This window comes from Microtus pennsylvanicus, chromosome 8 (assembly GCF_037038515.1).
Source record: "Microtus pennsylvanicus isolate mMicPen1 chromosome 8, mMicPen1.hap1, whole genome shotgun sequence".
Classification (NCBI taxonomy): domain Eukaryota; kingdom Metazoa; phylum Chordata; class Mammalia; order Rodentia; family Cricetidae; genus Microtus; species Microtus pennsylvanicus.
Window position 1 is genome coordinate 75,489,999 of NC_134586.1, and position 17,669 is coordinate 75,507,667.

The window sequence follows — 17,669 nt, forward strand, 5'->3', positions numbered from 1 at the left end:
ATTTCTATATCATCTATCTATCTATCTATCTATCTATCTATCTATCTATCATCTATCTACATACAAACAGACACATAGGTAAATAGATAGATCACTTTTCTTCATAAGTCATACTCGTTTTTCTTTTTTGCTTGGTGATCCTTCCTGGATAGTTATTTTGTCCTTTTTCAGCATCCAAATGTCAAGGATCTTTAGACTTTTTGAAGATGTGTATTGTCCTGTAAAGACAAGGACAGAACCCTGCCCCAACCCTATATGGTTTCCTTACCACCTGTATGGTTGTCACCTTTGTGGATAAGCTGTATTTCTCTTTATCAAGAGGGTTCTCTTTTGCAAACCAAATCTTTATTAATTTTGAAGATATACATAGTTTTTCTTCCTATGTGGAAACAAGAACAAAGCCCCTTCCCCAATGTAGCACATTTCCTGGATTCTATTGTGAAGTTAACCCATCCTTGAAATATTCTGGTTGATTTAATTCAAAGGTTTTTTTTTTTCTATTATCCAATGACTCTCTGATGCCATTGTTCCTTTCTCATTAGAGTTGAGAAAATTCAAGGCTAATAAAGCATTATGCAATCTATTTCTGGTGGCATCTTCCATCCACTTATGTTTGCTTAGGATACTCTTTATACCTTGATAACAAACAAAATACTGTTTCATTTTATTAAATTCATGTGCTAGACCATTGTCTGTCTTTATTTGTACAGGAATACCCATGATAGCCATAACTTCTAGTAAATGCATGATTACTGAATCAGTCTTTTCTGAGCTAAAGGCAGTCACTCACTGAAAAACTGAATAAGTGTCAAATGGTGTAGTGTACATATTTAATTTTCCAAATTCTATAAAGTGGAACACATTCATCTGCCAGATCTTATTCCTTTGGATACACTTTGGGTTACTCCTTGAGGGTAATGGTGTTTGGTTATAGAAAGAGCAAGTAGTACATCTCTTTATAATCTCCTTAGCTTTTTGCCATGTAATAGTAAACTCCTTTTTTAAACTTTTGCTAAAGATATGATGTTTTTCATAAAATTCTGAGGCTTTCATCATACTTCCAATTAATGATTGATCAATTTCTGTATTACCTTTTGCTAAAGGAACTGGCAGACCCGTGTTGGATCAGATGTATGTTATGTATATAGAATAAAGCCTATTCCTGATTATACTTTGAACCTAAATGAATAATGAAGTCATATCTGTATTATCTGGTGTAAATTCAACCATTTCCATATGCAAGACAACTCTTTCTTGCGAGTCAGTAACTATTTGAGAGGTTATTAAAAATGCCTTAGTACCATGATAATACCATTTAACACTCTGCCTTCTGAACAGATTCTTCCTATTTTTAATTGACTTTCCTGATTATTTGCATCAGTATAAAATGTATGGGCTCAAGTTATTGGCCCATCATGTACAATTAAGGGAAGAATCCAAGTTGTTCTCTTTATAAGGTTAAGTCTATCACTTTTAGGATAATTGCTATTACTTTCTACCAAAATATTAGCACAAGCTCTTTGCCATGGTTCATTTTCCACATAATTTCAGCTGTAGTAAAAGGCACTATAGTCTCTGCTGGGTTTATACCAGCTAATTGACAAAGTTTCATTTTTTATAATTAATTCAGAGACTTTTTCCACATAAACTTTAAATTTTTCACTTTATATGATAAAATATGCATTCTAAGATAATACCTTCCCTCTACATTAAAATTCCTATAAAATTATGGAAGGCACAATTGACTAGAATACAATTAAAATTTGGATTCACCCTTCCACATGTGCCTCCTGTAATTTCTCCTCAATCATCAATCCTTTTTCTGCATCATCTGTTAATTCCTTGGTACTATTTTAGTCTTTGTTACAATCTTTTGTTTTGTTTAAATGAATTATTAGATCATGTGTTATCCCAATAGCCAATCATAGACTGGAAATATCTTTTAACAATCTTTGAAAGTCATTAAGAGTCTGTAATAGGTCTCTCCTTATTTGTACCTTTTTGTGTTCTAATTTTCTGTAAACTTATTTTGTAACCTAGGTAATTGAAAGGATCTCCTCTTTGTATTTTTTCAGGAGCAACCTATAATCTCCACTTAGGCAGTTTTTTTTTCACATAAACTTCTTCAAATATTCTTTCTAAAGTATCTGCATTTGAATCAGATAAAAATGTCATCCATGTAATGGTAAATTATAAACTTAAGAAATTGCTTATAAACTTAAGAAATTGCTTATAATTTCCAATGGCTGACTGGCAAAGTATTAGCACAGGGTAGAGCTATTGAGAAATCCCTGTGGCAGATGGTGCACTAGTATCTCCTAGTAGACTGAGAATTAATATAAAAAGGCACAGTGAATGAAAATTTTTCTCTATCCTTTTCTTTTAAAGGTATAGTGAAGAAACAATCCTTCAAATCAGTAACTATGAGACCATAGTTTTGGTAATATATAAGGCAGAGAAATTCCAGATCATAGAGGGCCCAAAGGTTGAATAAGCTTGTTGACACCTCTATGGTCTGTCACCATTCTCCAGATTTTTTTTAACAACAAATATAGGAGAATTCCAAGCACTGGTAGATTCTTCAAGGCAAGCATCTAATTGCTCCTGTACTACTGGTTCTAAAGTCTGAAACTTCTCTTCTGTTAAAGGTCATTGTTTAATCCATATTGGTTTCTCAGTTAATTATTTTATAAACATGGCCTTTAGTACTTCTGAAGGTTTGCCAGTGCTTTGCGTTCTTGTACAGCATGAATGGCTGGTGACCTTAGTCTATAATACCTTATAATGTATTCTCCAGAAACATAGGTTTTGGAACTTCAGGAATATTAATCTGGGCATTCCATTGCTGCAATAGGTCATGACCCCATAAATTCACTGCAGTATTGACTACATATGGCCTCAGCCTTCCTTTCTGTCTTTCTGCCCCTATTTCTTTCAACCCATCTCATGCTTTGCTTCACTTGAGATAGAGTTCCAATTCTTAGGAACAGAATATCTGCCTCTTGAAGAGGCCAATTTGATGCCAAGATTCTGGAGTAATAATACTTACATTCACACCTATGTTATCAAGCCCTCAGTTACAATGACATTTATACATACTCTTAGCTTTGGTCTTTGATCATTTATAGAAGTCTGACAGAATATATGTCTCCTATTTCCTACTGGAGTTTTTAATTCATCCCCCATGTCTATTCCACCATTCAGATCAGTAGGTGTTTTTTTTTTTTTTTACAATAGGCACTAAATTTTTTAATTTTATTTGTGAGATATGTTCTCCATAGTAACTGGATATGATTGGACCACATTTGACATAGAAGTCTGTGAGAGGCTCTCCAGGGAGTTTCCCAATGGTATCAGGTTGCCTTGTCTGTCTTTTATCGACCTATATTCATTGGTCTAATGTCGGCTTTTAGCACACCTCCTACATACACCCAAAGGCTGAGTACTTGTATTCTTGCCATTTCTAAAGTAAATATTATTCCTAAGATTTCCTTGTCTACCATCCCCTCTCAGATGTCCTATTCTATCACAATTAAAGCATTTGACATTTTGGTATTTTTTCATACCATTTGAAATCACTTCTCTTACTTTAGTACTATAGTCAACTGTCTCAACATTCATTGTATGAAAGATACATTCATCTATTGGTGCTGATCTGAACTTAGAAGACCCAAGGATCTTCTTGCATTCTAAGTTGGCATCTTCAAACGCCAAAAATTCAATAAGTAAACATCTAGCTTCTGGGTCTGTTACTCCTATTTGTACAGCTTTGGTTAATCTTTGTAAAAAAGTCACAAAAGGGTTCTCTCTGACCATGTTTAACCTTAATATATGATTCAATTCTCTTTCCTTCTTCCTGAATTCTGCACCAAGCATTTAAAGCTGCTGTGTTACACAGGGACAAGGTATGTTTATTGTAGAGAACCTGATCATGAGGATCAGAGAAATGTCCCACACCAATTAGATCTTGGGAAATCTCAAGTCCCTTTTCTTTTCCCTGTTGTTCTAAATTTTTTGCCTCTTCTCACAAATAAAATTTCCAGAGCAGCTGTGGTCCATCTTCTAGGACCACTGAGATTAATTGAAATCAATCACATGGGGTAGCTGTTTTGCTTGAAGCCCACATTTTCACAATTTCTCTAACAAAAGGTGAAAAGGGCCATAAGAAACTATGTCCTGTTTAATTTCTTTTAGATCACTCATATGTCAACATTCCCATGTATATTCTTTGATTACCTTAGGGTACATAGTGTCAGATGATCTTTTCAATGATATCACTGGATAGACAGAACTCTGGGTAAGCCATCCCAGAGTTTGGTATATACTAATGAGGCTAAATTCTGTATTTGTACCTTCTGTCCCAGCTCATCAATTTCAATAAATTCCTCCAGCTTTTCAAAACTTTGTACTACTCCTTTTGTAAAAACTGGATCTTCTGTCCAGTGTGCTGTTCTAATGCCTCACTGAGGATTCCAAGGTATAAAGTTTATCAGGTAAAAATAATGTTTCATCCTTGGATATAATTTTATGGCATATATATTACCTTCATGAAGAGATATAATATCTGCCAATCTACTATAATTGTTCAATAGATTCTGGTTATTATATTCAACAGCATGAATTCTCTGAGACAATATCTCAGCACCCTCTGTCATTGACTGGGTTTTGTCCATCAAATTGGTCTTTTTTTAAAATTAATTAATTACTTTATATTTTATTGAAAAAAATTACCTCCTCCTCCCAGCCTCCCATTTCCCTCCCCTTCCTCCTATTCCTCTATCAGACCCCCACTCCTCTCCCCTCCCTCTCCAGTCTGAAGAGCAGTCATATTCAGAGAGTCCGGTTTTATCCCATGCTTTTTCAGTCACAGTCCAGCTGGCCTTGGTGAGCTCCCAATAGATCAGCCCCACTGTCTCAGTGGGTGGGTGCGCCCCTTGTGGTCCTGACTTCTTTGCTCATGTTTTCCCTCCTTCTTCTCCTTTTTTTTTTAAAATTTTATTGAGAAAAAGAAAAAAAAGTTTCAGCCTCCTCCCAGCCTGCCATTTCCCTCCCCCACCTCCCACCCTTCTTCCTCTCCCCCCACTCCTCTCCCCCTCCCTCTCTAGTCCAAAGAGCAGTCAGGGTTCCATGCCCTGTGGAAAGTCCAAGGTCCTCCCCACTCCGTCCATATCTAGGAAGGTGAACATCCAAACTGGCTAGGCTCCCACAAAGCCAGAACATGAAGTAGGATCAAAACCCCGTGCCATTGTCCTTGGCTTCTCATCAGCCCTCATTGATCGCCATGTTCAGAGAGTCCGGTTTTATCCCATGCTTTTTCAGTCATAGTCCAGCTGGCCTTGGTGAGCTCCCAATAGATAAGCTCCACTGTCTAGTGGGTGGGTGTACCCCTCGTGGTCCTGACTTCTTTGTTCATCTTCTCCCTCCTTCTGCTCCTCATTGGGACCTTGGGAGCTCAGTCCAGTGCTCCAGTGTGGGCCTCTGTCTCTATCTCCATCCATCACCAGATGAAGGTTCTATGGTGATACTCAAGATATTCGTCAGTATTGCTATAGGATAGGGTCATTTCAGGTTCCCTATCCTCAGCTGCCCAAGGAACTAACTGGGGACATCGCCTTGGGCTCCTGGGAGCTACTCTAGGTTCAAGTCTCGTGCCAACCCTAAGATGGTTCCCTTAATTAAGATATGTGCTTCTCTGCTCCCCTGTCCAACCATCCTTTATCCCAACCATCCCGTTTCCCCAAGTTCCCCCTATCCTCCCCTTCTCACTTTTCTCTCCCCATCTCCCTTACCTCCATCCCACCCCACCCTCAAGATCCCAATTTTTGCCCGGCAATCTTGTCTACTTCCCATAACCAGGAGGATAGCTATATGTTTTTCTTTGGGTTCACCTTCATATTTAGCTTCTTTAGGATATCAAATTATAGACTCACTGACATGTATTTATGGCTAGAAACCAATTATGAATGAGTACATCCCCTGTTCATCTTTTTGGGTCTGGGTTACCTCACTCAGGATAGTGTTTTCTATTTCCATCCATTTGCATGCAAAATTCGAGAAGTCATTGTTTTTTTACCGCAGAGTAGTACTCTAATGTGTATATATTCCACACTTTCTTCATTCATTCTTCCATTGAAGGGCATCTAGGTTGTTTCCAGGTTCTGGCTATTACAAATAATGCTGCTATGAACATAGTTGAACAAATGCCCTTGTCATATGATTGGGCATCTCTTGGGTATATTCGCAAGAGTGGCATTGCTGGGTCCAGGGTTAGGATGATCCCGAATTTCCTGAGAAACCACCACACTGATTTCCAAAGTGGTTGCACAAGTTTGCATTCCCACCAGCAATGGATGAGGGTACCCCTTCCTCCACGACCTCTCCAGCAAAGGCTATCTTTGGTGTTTTTGATTTTAGCCATTCTGACATGTTTAAGATGATATCTCAAAGTTGTTTAGATTTGCATTTCCCTGATTGCTAAGGAGGTTGAGCATGACCTTAAGTGTCTTTTGGCCATTTGAACTTCTTCTGTTGAGAATTCTCTGTTCAGATCAATGCCCCATTTTTTAATTGGGTTAATTAGCATTTTACAGTCTAGTTTCTTGACTTCTCTATATATTTTGGAGATCAGACTTTTGTCTTTTGCGGGGTTGGTGAAGATCTTCTCCCAGTCAGTGGGTTGCCTTTTTGTCTTAGTGACAGTGTCCTTTGCCTTACAGAAGCTTCTCAGTTTCAGGAGGTCCCATTTATTCAATGTTGCCCTTAATGTCTGTGCTGCTGGGGTTATACCTAGGAAGCGATCGCCTGTGCCCATATGTTGTAGGGTACTTCCCACTTTCTCTTCTATCAGGTTCAGTGCGTTAAGATTGATATTGAGGTCTTTGATCCATTTTGACTTGAGTTCTGTGCATGGTGATAGATATGGGTCAATTTTCATTCTTCTACAGGTTGACATCCAGTTGTGCCAGCACCATTTGTTGAAGATACTTTCTTTCTTCCATTGTATACTTTTATCTCCTTTATCGAAAATGAGGTGTTCATAGGTTTGTGGGTTAAAATTCGGGTCTTCTATACAATTCCATTGGTCGACTTGTCTGTTTTTATGCCAATACCACACTGTTTTCATCACTGTAGCTCTGTAATAGAGTTTGAAGTCAGGGATGGTAATGCTTCCAGAGGTTCCCTTATTGTAGAAGATTGTTTTTGCTATCCTGGGTTTTTTGTTTGTCTATATAAAGTTGATTATTGTCCTCTCAAGATCTGTGAAGAATTTTGATGGGACCTTGATAGGGATTGTATTGAATCTATAAATTGCCTTTGGTAGAATTGCCATTTTTACTATGTTAATCCTTCCAATCCAAGAGCAAGCAAATCCTTCCATTTTCTGGTATCCTCTTCAATTTCTTTCTTCAATGCCTTAAAGTTCTTGTCAAATAGATCTTTCACTTCCTTGGTTAGCGTTACCCCAAGATATTTTATGCTGTTTGTGGCTATCGTGAAAGATGATGCTTCTCTGATTTCCCTCTCTGCTTCCATGTCCTTTGTGTATAGGAGGGCGACTGATTTTTGTGAAGTTGATCTTGTATCCTGCCACATGACTAAAGGTGTTTATCAGCTGTAGGAGTTCTTTGGTGGAGATTTTGGGGTCGCTTATGTACACTATCATATCATCTGCAAATAACGAAAATGTAGCTTCTTTTCCAATTCGAATCCCCTTGCTCCCCTTATGTTGTCTTATTGCTCTTGCTAAAACTTCACGCACTATATTGAAGAGGTATGGAGAGAGTGGACAGCCTTGTCGTTTTCCTGATTTCAGTGGGATGGCTTTGAGTTCTTTTCCGTTTAGTTTGATGTTAGCTGTCGGTTTGCTGTATATACCTTTTATTATATTTAGGTATGACCCTTGTATCCCTAATCTCTCTAAGACTTTCATCATAAAGGGGTGTTGAATTTTGTCAAATGCTTTTCAGCATCTAATGAAATGATCATATGGTTTTTTTCTTTCAGTATATTTTATGATGGATTACATTGATAGATTTTTGTATGTTGAACCAGCCCTGCATCTCTGGGTTGAAGCCTACTTGATCATAATGGATAATTTTTCTAATGTGTTCTTGGATACGGTTTGCCAGTATTTTTTTGAGGATTTTACGTCAATGTTCATGAGTGAAATTGGCCTGTAATTTTCTTTCTTGGTTGATTCTTTGTGTGGTTTTGGTATCAGAGTGACTGTAGCTTCATAAAAGGAATTTGGCAATGCCTCTTCTGTTTCTATATTGTGAAATACATTAAGGAGTATAGGTATTAGGTCTTCTTGGAAGTTCTGGTACAATTCCGCATTGAAACCATCTGGTCCTGGGCTTTTTTTGGTAGGGAGGTTTTTGATAACAGCGACTAACAGGTCTATTTAGATTGTTCACCTGGTCCTGGTTTAACTTTGGTATATGGTATTTATCTAAAAAAGTGTCCATTTCTTTTACATTTTCCAGTTTTGTGGCATACAGTCTTTTGTAGTAAGATCTAATGATTCTCTGAATTTCCTCTGTGTCTGTGGTTATGGCCCCCTTTTAATTTCTGATCTTATTAATTTGCATAATCTCTCTCTGCCGTTTGATTTGTTTGGATAGGGGTTTATCAATCTTGTTGATTTTCTCCAGGAACCAGATTTGTATTTCATTAATTCTTTGGATTGTTTTCTGTGTTTCTATTTTGTTGATTTCAGCGCTCAGTTTGATTATTTCCAGTCTTCTACTCCTCCTAGGTGAGTCTGCTTTTTTTTTCTAGAGCTTTTAGGTGGGCTGTTAAGTCCCCAATGTGTGCTTTCTCTGTTTTCTTTAAGTGGGCACTTAGTGCTATGAACTTTCCTCTCAGGACTGCTTTCATAGTGTCCCATAAGTTTGAGTAGGTTGTTTCTTTATTTTCATTGAATTCCAGGAAGACTTTAATTTCTTTCTTTATTTCTTCCTTGATCCAGGTGTGGTTCAGTAGTTGACTGTTCAGTTTCCATGAGTTTGTAGGCTTTTTGGGGGTAGCATTGTTGTTGAATTCTATCTTTATTCCATGGTCATCTGATAAGACACAGGAGTTTATGAATATTTTTTTGTAACTGTGGAAGTTTGCTTTGTTACCAAGTTTGTGGTCAATTCTTGAGAAGGTTCCATGAGCTGCAGAGAAGAAGGTATATTCTTTCCTATTTGGGTGGAATATTCTATAGGTGTCTGTTAAGTCCAATTGATTCATTACCTCCATTAATTCTCTAATTTCTCTGTTAGATTTCTGTCTGATTGACCTGTCCATTGGTGAGAGAGGAATGTTGAAGTCTCCTACTATTAGTGTGTGCAGTTTGATGGCTGCCTTGAGTTTTAGTAATGTTTCTTTTTTTTAACTTTTATTTATATTTATTTTTTTAATTTATTTTTTTATTAAGGATTTCTGCCTCCTCCCCACCACCACCTCCCATTTCCCTCCCCCTCCCCCGATCAAGTCACCCTCCCTCATCTGCTCAAAGAGCAATCAGGGTTCCCTGACCTGTGGGAAGCCCAAGGACCACCCACCTCTATCCAGGTCTCATAAGATGAGCATCCAAACTGCCCTGGCTCCCCCAAAGCTAGTACGTGCAGTAGGATCAAAAACCCACTGCAATTGTTCTTGAGTTCCCATTCTTCCTCATTGTCTGCTCTGTTCAGCTAGTCCAAATTTATCCCATGCTTTTTCAGATCCAGGCCAGCTGGCCTTGGTGAGTTCCCGATAGAACATCCCCATTGTCTCAGTGTGTGGGTGTACCCCTCGCGGTCCTGAGTTCCTTGCTCGTGTTTCGTCTCCTTCTGCTCCTGATTTGGACCTTGAGATTTCTGTCCAGTGCTTCAATATGGGTCTCTGTCTCTGTCCCCTTTCATCGCCTGATGAAGGTTAATATTCAGGAGGATGCCTATGTGTTTGTCTTTGGATTCACCTTCTTATTTAGCTTCTCTAGGAACATGAATTATAAGCTCAATGTCCTTGATTTATGGCTAGAAACCAAATATGAGTGAGTAAATCCCATGTTCCTCTTTTTGGGTCTGGCTTACCTCACTCAGGATAGTGTTTTCTATTTCCATCCATTTGTATGCAAAATTCAAGAAGTCCTTGTTTTTTACTGCTGAGTAATACTCTAATGATAGCCTTTGCTGGAGAGGATGTGAAGAAAGGGGTACACTCACCCATTGCTGGTGGGAATGCAAACTTGTGCAACCACTCTGGAAAGCAGTGTTTCGGTTTCTCAGGAAATTCGGGATCAACCTACCCCTGGATCCAGCAATACCACTCTTGGGAATATACCCAAGAGAAGCCCTATCATACAACAAAAGTATATGCTCAACTATGTTCATAGCAGCATTGTGTGTAATAGCCAGAACCTGGAAACAACCTAGATGCCCTTCAATGGAAGAATGGATGAAGAAAGTATGGAATATATACATATTAGAGTTTTAGTAATGTTTCTTTTACGTACATGGGTGCTTTTATATTAGGGGCATAGATATTCAGGATTGAGACTTCATCCTGATGAATTGTTCTTATTATGAGTATAAAATGACCCTCTCCATCTCTTCTGATTGATTTAAGTTTGAAGTCAATTTTGTTAAAAATCAGTATGGCCACACCTGCTTGTTTCTTAGGTCCATTTGCTTGATAAGCCTTTTCCCAGCCCTTTACTCTGAGTAGGTGCCTATCTTTGTGGTTGAGGTGTGTTTGTTGTAAACACCAGAATGTTGGATCCTGTTTTCTTATCCCATCTCTTAGGCTGTGCCTTTTTATAGGTGAGTTGAGTCCATTGACATTAAGTGATATCAATGACGAGTGGTTGTTAACCCTGGTCACTTTTTTAGTAGTAGAGTTTGTGTGTTTCCCTTCTTTGAGTTGTGCTGGTGAAGGGTCTCTAGATGTCTGAGTTATTATTGTCACTGTTAAACTCCTTGGTTAGTGATTTTCCTTCTATTACTTTCTGTAAGGCTGGATTTGTGGCTACGTATTGTTTGAATTTGCTTTTACCCTGGAAAATTTTGTTTTCTCCATTTTAGTGAACGAAAGCTTGGCTGGGTATAGTAGTCTGGGCTTGCATCCATGGTCTCTTAGTTTTTGCAGTACATCTATCCAGGACCTTCTTGTTTTCATCTTTTCCATAGAGAAGTCAGGTGTAAATTTGATAGGTTTACCTTTGTAAGTAATTTGGCCTTTTTCCTTTGCGGCTCTTAATATTCTTTTTTTACTCTGTATGCTTTGTGTTTTGATTATTATATGGTGAGGGGATTTTTTTTTGATCCAGCCTATTTGGTGTTCTGTATGCTTTTTGAACCTTCATAGGTACTTCTTTCTTTAGGTTGGGAAAGTTTTCTTCTATAATTTTATTAAATATATTTTCTGGACCATTGAGGTGCACTTCTTCTCCTTCTTCTACTCCAATTATTCTTAGGTTTGGTCTTTTTATTGTGTCCCATATTTCCTGAATGTTTTGTGATGAGAGTTTGTTGGACTTGCTGTTTTCTTTGATCAGTGCGTTTATTTTCTCTATGTTATCTTCAGAATCTGAGATCCTTTCTTCTATCTCTTGTATTCTATTGGTAGTACTTGTCTCTGTAGTTCCTGTTCGTTTACCCAGATTTTCCATCTCCATCCTTCCCTCGGTTTGTGTTTTCTTCATTACTTCCATTTCATTCTTCAATGAAATGGAACAAATGAAGAATGTGGCAGGCAGGGCGGGGTCTAGGAGAGCACAGGAGACCCTGGAGCACAAGCTGAAGGTGCCCGGACTCCCTTACAGGGGACCTTGAGGCCTGCTCGGTAGGCAGGCTCTCACAGCTCTGGGTGGGTAGCCTTTGTGTAGGAGCTTAAAACTGTTCTTGAGCACTGGTCCTAGCATACAGCAGGGCAGGGTTGGGGGAGTGCTGGGGGGCTGGGTTGTGTGTAAGAAAGACAGCCCTGCAGAAGGAGCTGGGGGAGGGGGGTTTGTGCTCTTTTCCGGGACAATCTGCTTCTGGATAGCACACACTCACCCGTCCAGATGGAACTCCTCAGCCCATCAAATTGGTCTTATCCTTCTCCAGAGTGCTGATTTTCCCTTTTAGCTGGTGATTATCAGTCTGTAAAGACTGTATCATTTCTAAAAGTGCCTTATTCTTGGTTCTATTATCAAACCATTATTGAGGAGAAAATATGAAGGGCAAAGATAATCGCTATAATCAATTACAGGGATGTAGGAAGGAAATAACATAAGCCTTGCATAATACTATCCATAGTACATGTAAAAAAGCTGTTGAATTCTTGGATCATTAAATTATCTGTTATTTTGACCTTAAAGTTACAAATTATAAATTACAAATTTGACCTTATAAATCTTATCTGTAATGAGTTGGAGTAGGTGAAATAATCATTACTGGCTAACAGGTTTCACAGTTGTAGCCACATGGCTGGGAAATGCAAGGCTTAAACAGTTCTAATTGATTTAGCGCATTAGATACTGAAAAATATGCTTAAATTAAGAGCAGTTATAAAGGCATTCAAAGCGATTATTAGAGTTAGTGATCAGGATAAAGAGAAAACCCAGAACCTTCCATCGGTGCAAATCACAGACTGTGCACTTTGCAGTGATCTCTGGACCTATCCCAGAGAAGCTGGTGGGAGCTCCAGTAGGAATCAGGGTCCAAATGCACAAGTGCACCACAAGGGACCTAGGGGAGGCAGTCTGGAGCCATTGGTGGAAAGAGTCAATGCCCAAATGTGCCACATGAGGCTGATAGTGGCTGGCTAGAGCCGTGGAGGTCACAAAAAGGGGATATACCAGTATCCTCAAGCTTCACAATCTGGGTTTCAAGTGTTGATGGGTGTAGGTCAAAGAATAGCAGCCTAACTCCAAAATATTCCAATTATATTTTCATTATTATAAGGGGCAAACTCACAAAACAGGAATGGGAAGTCCAACCTCAGCTACACACCACACACACACACACACACACACACACACACACACACACACACACATACACACACAGAGAGAGAGAGAGAGAGAGAGAGAGAGAGAGAGAGAGAGAGAGAGAGAGCACTCAGTGTGGCAATGGTTTGATCTGGGTACCCCAAAAGGTTACCACCTAACTTGGTCCAACCACTTAAAGATCATTAGCTGACAGATGTTCCCCATCATACACTTCTTGCTGTTCTGTCTTGCCATCATCTATAGTTACTTTCATGATTTCTTATTAAATCATTATTCGAATGAAGTGATCTTATGTTTTTGCATTGGTTTCTATCTCAAGACCAAAAATGAGAAGACTATAGATGCCACAAAACATCCTGTAGCAGTCACTAACCAATTTTAGAAGAACACAGATTAATGGTACTCTGGAACTTTCTTTACCTGCAATAATATTTACTTATTTTGAAGAGATTAAATAATGTTTATCCTTGTACTCCTTAATTCCATACTGAAGATGGTGAACCTAAAAGAACAATTAAATTTTTCCTGGGTGAAGCTCTGTTTCTGATGGGGCACAAAACTCAACTGTAACTTGTCTATCTATTCTTCCTCTCACATAACTGGAAGAAATTTTCTATGATGTAAAGACAAATAACATGTGATAGCATTTGGATCATCTAAGTAGGGAGATTTGCATTTTAGGCTATAGTACCATTTTATAAAATTTATTATGTGCCTTTTATACCCTAATAAATGATAACAAGCTCAGCACCAAAACTGCTGTTTTTGTGAATGAAGTATAACTTCCATGGGCCTTCCTTCAAGGTGATGTCCATGGAAGTTGATTACTGTGTTCCATGACCTCAAAGTCATCAATATCAGACTTTCTGGCTCCAAAGTTGGGAGCAACCTAATCTGTGTTGTTTCATTCAGTAGGTTTGTAGTTTGTTCACTGTTAATCACAGCCAAGAAATTTAATGCACCAGGGTTGAAACTTGATTTGTTAGAAAAGCAATAACTAAGGACTGCCTGGCATTTTCTATTATGCACAAAAGAACATGGAAATTTTATCCTTTTAGTCTCCATGTTATCCCTTTTTACTGTGAAAATACAAAAGCAGGAGCCTTTGGATTTGTAAGATGCATGTCTCCATGTATTCAATATAAATGAACAACAGTCAATGAGAAGAAATTACAATATGAGATCACTGCAGCTATCACAAAGAGAAGTACAAAGTTTGTCTAAGCTAGAGGCCACAGCACAAATTGTTAGACATTGACTTGAGCAGTTTCTCATCTGTCATATTCTTGACCTTGATATTCATAACTTCCTTAACATATGGCTTCTCTCTCTGTTAATGATGGTGAATTAGCAGTTCACAAAAGAATCTGAATATGCTTATCAGAAATAAATAAAAATGTTGCACATGAAATCGAGATGTATAAAGTTATATAGTAACTGCTAAATAAATGAGAAATTCATGTTATTTAAATGTATACTTAATTTTCAATAATATTCTTGTCTCAATGCTAAAATCTTAGTATCAGTTAACTACTGATAGTATTTTTTATTACTTTTGATATCAAATGCTTGGTTTGGTTTGTAATTTCTTTATAAATGATGCATATTTTGGAGAGATTGTCTTTATGTATAGAATAGACTGGCCTAGAATTTGTACCCTAGGCTGACCTCAAAATCATAGTCTTGCTCTTAATGTCTCTCCAGTTCTGGAATTACAGACATGAATACTCATTGCAATGATGCTTTACTTATTTATTTTTCTTTTGTGGCACTTTATACAAAATGCTGGGTTTGTAATTTATTTCTTATATGTACTTTCAGAATTCGGAAATCTAAAGTCCAGTCAGATTATGTGATTTCTCATATTGCTATTGATTTTATTTCATACTCAAACATTTTTTTTCCTTTGGATAGCAACAATATCTGATGTTGCTATCCAAAGAAATCAATCTATTGATTTCTGTAAAATTAATACTTGACTTAGGATCACTTTGCTCCTGCTAAAGTGGTTTTTCTTTGTTTATTATGTCAACAGAACCAATTTCATACAGTTTCAATACTGCTAATTTAAAGGTTACTCCATAATATGCATTTCTGGAATAAACAATCTTGGTGGTGTTGGTCTACAGCCATGACAACTTGAAGAAACCCAGTTTGTTTTGTTCAACTTCCATTTCCCCAAATTTAGAGTTTTCTTTCAGTTTCCTGAAATTGTTCATAGAATACATATTAGCTACTGCTGTATTTGGCTTTGCTTTGAGAAAAATTCTCTCATCTCAAGACTTAATGTTCCCCAGGATTTGCACAGAGTAAATTCTGAGCTGCTGTTTGAGTCTATATCCTTTGTATAGTCTAGAAACAGGAGCCATTGTTCATTGTCTTCAGTTTAAGAGTGGCTTTATAGATGGTAGATAATAAACAAATTATCAGTCTCCATATATACTTTCTCTCCCGTTTCCTCCCTCCACTCTTCTTCTACTGCATGTTTTCTTACTCTATTTTTCTCTAATTGTAGTGAATTTTTGAACATATTTTATCATTTCCCCAGTAATATTAATCTGAGAAAGCTTTCCAAACATTACTGCAAAAGCAAACTGACTTAAATATTTAATGTATTTTAAACCAAAGTTGATATTAGAGCACCTTATTGATTTCTGTATGTGAGTACTATGTTGATATATTTCAATGATTGCTCATACTACCTATGACTGTATTTTTGCCTCGCTGATTGACACCAGTCATTCACAAACACTGCCAAGACATTTCTTTATGTATTTGATGTCTGCTTTGCATGGGAAACTCCAGTGCAGACCAGCTGCTTAGAATATATAAAACAGGCCTTTGTGGTGAGAACTGAGCTATATCAGACAAAATAGAAGGAGCAAGATGGTGTCACACACCCAGGCTCTCTTGTCTCTGATCCTCTGGGTGTCTGGTGAGAGATTTAAGTATATTATAATCTTTTTGGAGTCACTTCTTTGTATAAAAGTAATTTACTATGTGTGCTAGGACACTATTTCTTAAATTATTGTATAAGATATACACTCTGACAATATGACATTACAAGGCTACAAAATGACAAAACTTATCTGTATAAAAGTCTGTAAATTTTTTTATTACACATGACCATTGGTTTTCCTGGTTACAGGTGCCTGTGCAGATATCACAATGACCCAGTCTCCATCCTCCTTGGCTGTGTCAGTGGGAGAGAAGATCACCATCACCTGCAAGTCTAGTCAGAGTCTTTACAGCAGTAGCATCAAGAAGAACTGTTTGTACTGGTACCAGCAAAAACAAGGGAAGTCACCTAAACTGCTAATCTACTGGGCATCAACCCGGGAGACTGGGGTTCCTGATCGCTTCATAGGTAGTGGATCTGGGACAGATTTCACTCTCACCATCAACAGTGTTCAGGCTGAAGACCTGGCAGATTATTACTGTCAGCAGGGTTACCAATATCCTTCCACAGTGCTTCAGTCTCCAACAAAAACCTCCTCTGAGATTCTCACCACCTGCCTATATCACGCACAGCCCTGGCCCTATACACTTCCCCCTTCTGCCTGAGAGTCAGTGTACCTGAAACTCTGATGAAAAAGTTCACAGAACCCATCAAAATACAATGTGTTCAATGTCTCTTTTGTCTTTCTGTATGATAAAACTTTATAAAAAAAACTGCAAAGGAGAACTAAGTTACCACAAACTCTGTTGCTTGAGTACATGAAGTGTTTAACCTTTTACATTTCTAGAGTTCTGCTATCAATCATAAGACTCTATGGGCAAAAGTTATGATCATGACAAGCTGTGTTTCATTTTGGAAGGTCTAGGAAAGAGTGTTTTCTGTTTTAATAGATTCTAGATGGCTTCTTACTTCCTTACTGGTGTCCATTTCTTCTGTTTTTTCTTTTACTTTTTATTACATTTTGGTCAGTTAAATACCTTTTTCTGTAGCCATGAGAGTGTACATTTGTTTGTCTGTATATATTTGTGTACATATTTCTAGGTGCACATCTGACATGGCGTAGATGTGGAGATTAGAAGACATCATGGACTTGATTTTCTTTTTGTCATTTGGGTTCTGGGGCTCAAACTGAGTTTTGACATCAGGCTTGCTGTCAAGTCTCTTTAACATGAGAATCACCTTGCTGCCCCTGAAAATCTTTTATTGATGTAAATTCATTGTACACAATTTTCTTAAAAGAAGGGTTTTTTTTTTAGTATATCATATATTTTTACCATATGTACTTGAACTTCTCCATTTCTCCTTCCCTTTCCAGATATCTTTTCTTCACCAGAGTATCTTCTAACTTTATCTCTCTGTCTCTCATATCATATGTACACCCATGCCCACACACCCAAGCTCACACATCGATGCCCACACACCCACACTCATATACACACTTATGAACACATATACACATTGTAAAGGTAAAAATAAAATGCAGGTCCCTGAGTGGTTGCGGGCAGGGGGCTGTGGGTCATAAGAGCAGCCAATCCCAGGCAGGGTGGTGCATGAGACCATGCCACAGGTTTCAGGCTGGTTGGTCCTGGGCAGCAAGCCACATGGTGGCAGTGATAGGTGAGAGACAGATGGATAGGCACACCATGCAGAGTGAAGTTGGATATTTATATAATGGGATATGCATGGGGAAGAAAGAAGGGGAGAAGAGGAGAGAGGCAGAGAGAGAGAGAGAGAGAGAGAGAGAGA

General features: G+C 38.1%; 1 gene segment (V, D, J or C); it reads left to right on the forward strand.

Moving 5' to 3' along the window:
* The window catches only part of LOC142855349 (immunoglobulin kappa variable 4-1-like), a 40,728-nt gene extending 24,200 nt beyond the window's left edge, over positions 1-16,528 (forward strand). The window contains 1 exon segment of the V gene segment in view: positions 16,113-16,528. Coding sequence covers positions 16,113-16,528 — 416 coding nt within the window.
* The last annotated feature ends 1,141 nt before the right edge of the window (positions 16,529-17,669 follow it).